The sequence below is a fragment of the Amphibalanus amphitrite genome, unplaced genomic scaffold (assembly GCF_019059575.1).
Source record: "Amphibalanus amphitrite isolate SeventyFive unplaced genomic scaffold, NRLGWU_Aamphi_draft 000056F_arrow, whole genome shotgun sequence".
NCBI classification, from domain to species: domain Eukaryota; kingdom Metazoa; phylum Arthropoda; class Thecostraca; order Balanomorpha; family Balanidae; genus Amphibalanus; species Amphibalanus amphitrite.
The window spans coordinates 616,320-624,047 of NW_024881552.1; the positions used below are offsets into that span (position 1 = coordinate 616,320).

Sequence of the window (7,728 nt, forward strand, 5' to 3'; positions counted from 1 at the left end):
AGCGTTCGTTTAGTTGCAGCCATGACGCATCACGGACAAGGCATTGAGCAGTGACGTGACAAGCCTGGTCGATAATGACATTATCCCTTTTCATCCATGCATAATGTTTATACCAACGAAAAAAATCGACGCACCACAATACGAACGCAATCTGTTCCCTTTACAGGACATCCCAACTATCCAATCTCTCCTCCTCCCCACGTGCATTGCTGCACGACCTTCATGCCGACCCGCAGCGTCCCTCTCGCCGGCCCCAGCCGGGCCGGTTTGCGCGATCGATAGTGCATTGCAGCACCCCCCCCCCCCTCCCCCCGCCGCAGTGCCGGTCCTGGCGCCGGTCGGTCGCGTCGGCCTCGACGCTGTTAGGGAGAGACTGGGCACCGTCGTCTCTCAGAGGGGGAGGGGGGGGGGTAACGAGACGCAGTGGGCGGTCGTCAGACGGTTTCAGGGACTGAGTGGAGCTAGGTGGCTGGGAGGAGTGTCACAGCAGATTTGGGACATGAGGCTTATATGTAGGTGAAGTGTAGCAATTTGTACATAGGGCTCCCATGGAGTTACCGGTTCAGTCAAACCTGGCTCCCAATATTGTGGGATCCGTGACAGTGGGTGACTGACACTGGCTGACAAGGCCGTTTTCTTTTATCATGTGCACCGTCACAGCGACAATGTTGTTACACCTAGCCATAGTTCATTATTGAACCAAGTTAGCTGTTATGCCCCATGGTAAACAGACCAGTTTGTTGGGATCATCGATGATTGCACGGTGATGTGCACACGTGTATGGCCGAGCGAGAACAATAGGCAGATGGGTTCAGTAATGGATAAATAATCTTATGGCGAATTCAGGGGTGCGCTGACATTTGCAAGAGCCAAACAACCACACCGATTAGTATTTCGCAATCTCTGTTTAAGTCAGATGATACCTCGAAGTCTAAATGAGTTTCGATGTTCGGCTGATATTCTTACTAATCACCTTTGTCAACAGCGCCACGCTTCACGGGGTGCATGAATGCCGAGACATGAATCCACTCCCACGCACCTCGCTGGGACGTAGCAGTTGGTCCCGCAAATCACCGTTTGTCCACAGTGCCGTCATGGCTGTTTGCCGACACTCTGTCACCATATTTACCCGGGAGGACCTTCTGAAACCGGCTGTGCGTTCGGTCGGCCCAGAGAAAAGGCCACTCGGGTCCGGCTGTTTGCCGTGTGACGGACAGAAGCTGCGCTGGGGTTCCGGTGGAGGAGTTTCTTCATACAGAGGAGGCGGGGCGCACCTAAAAAAGCCCCAGGTGGTGCAGCGGTCTGTCTAACGGCGCAGCTTCAAAGCCAGGCATGCATACGAATAGCATCGGATGTGGCAAGAGGCACATGGCCACTGTTATTGTAGGGCGTGTAAATCCATTCACATCTTAACCATTTCTATCCCGTTCCTATTCAGCTTTTGTCTCACGGATTCTGAGACAAGATTCCTGCCGTCTGGCGTCTCTAATGACATGCAACCCAACAACACAGTCGTCACTTTTTACCATCGCTGCGACCAGTACCCCACACTGCATAGCGCTCACCCTTCCCACACCTCACCAGAGGGACGGACCTACAGTAGGGCCACTGTTCTCATCCCATGATTTACATCGCGGCACTTTACATCCTCCCCAGACGGACGCCAACCGGCCGGTGGGGTACTGGCGGACCGCCTGGCTGGAGACGGTCATCCCCCTGGACGAGGAGGAGGAGGACAGCTACGAGGACAAGAACGCCGCCGAGGACGAGCTGGATGACGCCGCCGATGACGGCTACAACAGTCATCAGTACGTCATCCGCAAGCTGAAGCCTCAGTCGGAGTACGAGGTGAATGTGCTGGCGCAGAACAAGCACGGATGGAGTAAACCGAGCGAAAAGTTCGTGTTCCGGACGGCACCAGGTTCAGGTGAGAGCAGGGAGGGAGATGGAGGAGGGAGAGAGAGAGGGGGGGGGGGAAGGGGGTTGAGAAAGGGAGAATTAGGTATACAGTTAATAATTATTTGAATAAACACAGTTTCCATGCTAGTAATTGTAACGATGACTTTTGTTTTCGCAGGAAAGGACCCTGTTCGTCAGACCCAGCATAACACTGGTGAGTTCTTTTTGCATAAAATATGCTACCATACATGACAATCAACAATGATTTGTACCTGCATAGAAGACAATGGTGAATGGTGTGTTAAGGCCCTCGTCCAGGTCCTCAGCAGACAGAGCCAAACCATGTCCACGCACTGCTCAGAAGTATACGCAAACCCACGCAGTTGCGCTGCACGGTTGCACGGTGCCACGTCTCAGCGTGACAGGACTGATGGACCATCAGTGCGATGACACAGGGGCTGTGGCCACCTGTTCACCATTTGTCAACAGTCTGACACCAGTGTTCACAGTCCGGAAAGACCTTCACTTCGCGCGTGTGAAAAATGCTCGTCACGGAAACTGCATATGTAAATGAGTTGCAAAGCCCACTTCGACGCACAGGTAACGCCTATAGCCAAGAGGGGCGTCGTTCCCAAAGACAAACTTCGAAATGGACGATTCCTGTAACGATATTTCATTTTAAAATTTAACTGCATACTTTTTGTTACTGTCTGATGACAATCTGTTCATGGGGATAACCTTCATATAATTTAAGTGCATGCCGTGTGGTGTTCTGGCTGTAACTGCTCGTACTTCTTTTGTCGTTCATGGCACGTTATGGCAGTCATGGCATCATAAAACTTGTGAACAGCGGAAGGGCCATCGTATAAACGAATTACACGTCGTGTTGTATCAAACTACCGTAGAAATTACGTGTAACGGAGATACTTACACAACATTCAGTGGGCCCTAATTGAGAAATAACAATTCACTTACAGTGCCCGTCATTGTTTACAAACTGTAACTCGTGTCTCGTTGGATGATTTGTATTATCATTATTTCGCAACCCGCCAGCGCCGTGTTACTCCACAGCGGCGTGGTTGGAATGGGGCCGTGCAAGCTGCAGCAATATAGACGCTGCTGCTGAGTTACGGACGTCGGGAACTAAAAGTTTAGAATCGGAAATTACCTATATAATTTGATCGTTTCTGCGCTTCTAAGATAATTTTCACTATTGCCTTCCTGAAGTGCGTTGCGGCACAGCCTGCCTTCCTGTAGTGCATTGCGGCACAGCCTACCTACCAGCAGTGACAATGTATTGCGGCACAGCCTACCTACCTGCAGTACCATCGATAAAAGCCATGGTGACAATGAAAGCCGAACACCGAGCAAATATGGGCAAATGAGCAAAGCAAAGGGTGCGCATCGCAGCTATTCCCCATATACAAGCGCTCATCATAGTGCTAATAAAGCATTCAATGGCAGGCTAATGAAAAAGTCATGGGCGGCGGCCGTCACGTCATATTACCATTAGATCCCGTCATTATCGGCTCTCGGGTACCACAACGCATAATTAATCCAGTCAGAAATGCATCAAACTAGAACAGTTGTCTTAGCCTAAGCACTAGGCACAATATGGTGCATGGCATATTATGAAGCATAGTTATTCGTTCACTGGAAAGCAAATAATCCAATTCAAGAAGAATATCAAACAGAGTAATTAGTGCTGATTTGACAATTCCATCACTCTTTTTTCGTTGTTCTGTCAGATTTACGATTTGACTCGGCTTATTTGATTACGAGCTACTCTGAAACTCAGAATTTACTGCAGTCACTGGTCTCAATAAATCTCAAACAAAGCATCGTCGAGCCCGCCAAACTCTGTATTGATCTTCCAAGAAACGCACAAGGCGTAGGACAGCGCTCGGTCCTCGGGCTGCCCAAACGATGGGGACCGAGGCCACTTTTCGAGCTGTATTCGTTTCCATTAAAAAACCGTCTCGATCCTACGAAATAGATAACCTTTTTCAGCGGTAGTCAGCAGAAACAACAATACGTAAAAATTACACAGTAATAAGCTGATTTGAAAAAAAAACTTTATAACCGTCGCCGTGTCTATCGTTTGACCACCTTCCTATCCGCCTCCCATCCAGCTGACACCCTCGGCGGCGGTAATCCGGCGGCGCGCGCGCGTGCCGGCCCGGCCACCCTGCTGCTGGGACTCGCCGCCGGCCTGCTGCTGCGACCGTGATGCCGCTGGCCACCAGCTGAGTGGGCGCTTAGGTAAGTGGGGCAGCGCGCGGTTTTTGCCGCGAGATTGTGTTTGGGAGCGGCCGCAGCAGGTGGGGTTTTGATCGCGCGTGTGACGGGTATGGTGGGTGGGAGGGTAGGAGGGGTCCTGCCACCGAGCCGCCGCGGTCTGCTTCCTCACCATGGAGGGTCGGTGAGTGCGTTGGTCAGACACATAATTTGGCGCCATTCAGAGCGCTGATCGATCGCGGTACCTGGAATTGGCGGGAAATATGTCAGGAACTAGCGTCAGACATTAGCTGTGGTTCCTAGATCGCGTGCCTGTGATATTCGCGAAGTGATCTGGACACCGGGCTGGGACGGGCAAAGGTGCGGTCTACATAGTGAGAGATTCAGTGGGATAAAGGTAATTTGTGTCCAAGTGCGTTGAACTGGTAAAAAAATGAGCATCGTTGAAGTGTTTATGTAAAGTGGCTCACAAGCAATGTCTTCAACGTGTTACTTGACATCCTGAAATGATGTGTCCTGACATTGTGGACAGGTCACCGATTTTGTTCTTCTAAAATAGATATTTTATATTTTTCCAATTTCGATACCTCTTTGTCCTATTTAAATTTATTGTGCCGTCCTATATGTCATTTCCAGCCTCACCCAATGCCACCACCGTTCTCCAGCTCCGCGACCCATTTGACTCACGTTTCCAGTCGTCACGTCCGGCCCCGTGCCGGGTGGTGTCACACAGCGTCACGTGACCCTGTCACCCCGCTGTCACCTCTGTTTGTCACAGATCGCCGTCACACCCAGCCACCACTGTGTGTTCTGCGGTCAGACAGCGTCGACTGATCGCTGACCGCCGCCGGTGGCGTCTGGTTCCGTCTACCAACCACTGGTCGGTCATCACGGGCTGGCCAGAAGCCTGGAGGTCTTCAGACCCGGCCGAACCGGAAGCCAGCAGGAGCTCTGACGGATCAGTGGAGGCTGGTCGGACAGTCAGCAGCCGCAGAGACGTCAGCAGTGATGGACCGGAAGGGGATGTGCTGTGGGTGACAGAAAGCTGTGTGTGAGGACGTGACGGGACTTTGTTAAACCGACAGGCGAGGGAGTGGTATGCGTGATGGAGCTTAGTTCAAACACTTAAATTGAAATGTGATCAGGATTGAATGAAGCGCCCTTATGACATCCATTCGAACGTCGACGTCGCGAAAGACTGCCGCTAGATCCTGCTTATTTATTGCTACGAACTTTCTCTGTATACTCTCTAATAACTGCGTCGCTTCAGCAGCAATAGCCAATGGGTATAAGCATTCGACCGTCATAGGTCCTTGAATCAAACGTTGACTCAGCCTGCGAACTATTTCGGACGGTCGATCGGGCCTGAAATGTCGTTTGACGCGGTGTTCCGCGGCTTATTTGTGCAGCGCGGCCGTTGTGAAACACATGGATGTGCTTATCTTTGAGTGTGAGCTTTGCGAGGCTTCCAAGAAGTAGGCTTTCATCGGGTGAGATGTTTCGGCAGCCCATGGCTTATGTTGTGTGGTGATGACATAAAGAAGTAACTAGGTGGCATTGCTGAGGGATGTAAAAGCACACAAAGTGCGTGCCTGATCGGCTTAAATCAATAAGCTGATGGTCTCAGACGTCAGAAGCACACATTGCTGGGACTCTGAAATGCTCGAGCTTACATACATGACTGCCAACATATGATGTTTGAGTTTAGAGCTGTATGGGAAGGCATCGAAACTCTCAGCTCTTAGCTGACCATAACCCCACTGCACCGCGACACGTGAAGTACCCTGTAGTCTTACCATGGAACTGCAGTTATAGAACGTATGTGCTAAGATGGGAACGGTGAAACGCCAAGCGGGTGCATCACTAAAATCACTAGGTTAGCGTAATTATTGTACGGCAGCGTAATGACATTAACAAGGTTTAACGGTCGTTTTGATCCCCACATCGGGTAATTATATTGCAGGTGGCCACAACATTGCTCCAGTTAGCAGTACAATGTAATCACTCAGTTGCATCATCATATCACGAGGGATAAATAAAAAATGGCGACAGCCGACCCTTTTAACTGTGGTCCTAAATTGAGGTCTGTCGCTGTTCCTGTGCAGTTGGTCCTCAGTGTACCGTTGCACGCCAACCACAAAACGAGGGCAGATTGTAACAGGGAGGAAAGTGGGGACCCCAATGAGTGGTAGAGTGAGCGAGTGAGACGGTTTTGCTAGTAATGACGCCGTCTCCAGCGTATGCAAGCATCCATTCGATGTACCTTTTCTTTAAAAACGGTAAATGATCTCTGAGATAATCCATAAGCCTCTTAGCTGTTTTACAGTTACGCATACCAGCACGTGCCAAAGCACGGAGATGTGATTTAGTGATGGTATCTGCGTGATGCGTCACTTGGCTGACCACTTAACAGAGGACAGTAAATCGGTAATGGACTTTTATAGCCGTAGTCATGTGACCTTCGTGGCAAATGAGTACCGCCATGGACATTTAACAGCCATTGTATTCAGCCCATAGAATCGCACCCGAGATATAATCTTCGTGTCATCTTCACAGCTCTCCGAATTCAGCCCCAAACCTTTAGTGAGAAGCTCACCATAAGGATACGTAAAAGGTGGGCTTTACACATCTTTTCTTTCAAGGCCAGATTGTGGCGTATAGATCAAATTTCAGTCACATTATCGTCGCTCGTAATCCAACCGTTTAAGACTTGCTTAAGGCAGCTGCAAGTGTTTAGCTGCTGGTTTGGTGACTAAGCACTTTACGACAGCCATGTATAGAGAATCAGATAGTCCATCTGCATGCTGCATAGGTAGTTCACATTTGGACCGGTTGTTAATCTCTCTCAGTTACAGACATTATATATATAATTACACCTCTTCAAACGGTAAATACAACGCTCCTTTAGACATCCCACGCGATAGCAATGCATTTGCACGGTCTTCTTAGTACCTACATATTAAACACGTCTTAAATGCCTGTATCTTAGCACTGTGTCCCAGTCCCATCTAAGGCACAGGACCAGCCCTAGCCTTGGAGCGGTGTCTCACCGAGCGGGACATCAGCGCAATCAGAGCCGACTGGAGACGGTCCCAGGTGCGGACAGACCCGCGATGAAAGGGTCTGAGCGCTGCCGCTTTGTTATGCCAATGGGCTGTCACCGGCTCAAAGGGAGTGGAGAGGAGATCAAACACCAGTTAGGGTGCGGAGGTGAGCAGCTCAGAGCGGGCCAGGTCCGTCTGTTTCTGGACCGTGGGAGGTATAAGACGAAAAAAACGAGATCGACGCGACTGGTGCGAAGAAAACGTTTACCAATGACGTATGCTACGATAACGTAACTTGAAATACAGCCTCTCACGATGAGTTAAAATGCAGATAGCTAATGATTGTACCATACAATACATCGCAATACATTACCATACACATCAACGGTCGTAGAGTGTAGATACTAAAAAAGGCAAAACGTTCACCACGTAGCCAGATCTTGAGCGTTTTACATGACCAGGGAACTGACATTCAAGCGTCATACCGCAGGACAGCTGACTCGTTAATGTCCAGCACTTGCATACTTAAAGCATAGAAAGTGTGAGT

At 49.9% G+C, this 7,728-nt stretch overlaps 1 protein-coding gene across 3 annotated transcripts in view; it reads left to right on the top strand.

Annotated features, from left to right (window-relative positions):
* LOC122378192 overlaps positions 1-5,832 on the top strand; it is a 36,735-nt gene extending 30,903 nt beyond the window's left edge. The window contains exons 9-12 of one of the 3 annotated variants that reach the window (XM_043358958.1): positions 1,657-1,927; positions 2,078-2,113; positions 4,032-4,161; positions 4,916-5,832. In XM_043358958.1, the coding sequence (XP_043214893.1) occupies positions 1,657-1,927; positions 2,078-2,113; positions 4,032-4,129 (405 nt within the window). In that variant the 3' untranslated portion in view covers positions 4,130-4,161; positions 4,916-5,832. The remainder of the gene's footprint in view (positions 1-1,656; positions 1,928-2,077; positions 2,114-4,031; positions 4,162-4,915) is intronic. The other 2 variants (XM_043358959.1, XM_043358957.1) reach the window with 2 other exon arrangements.
* Positions 5,833-7,728: the final 1,896 nt, after the last annotated feature.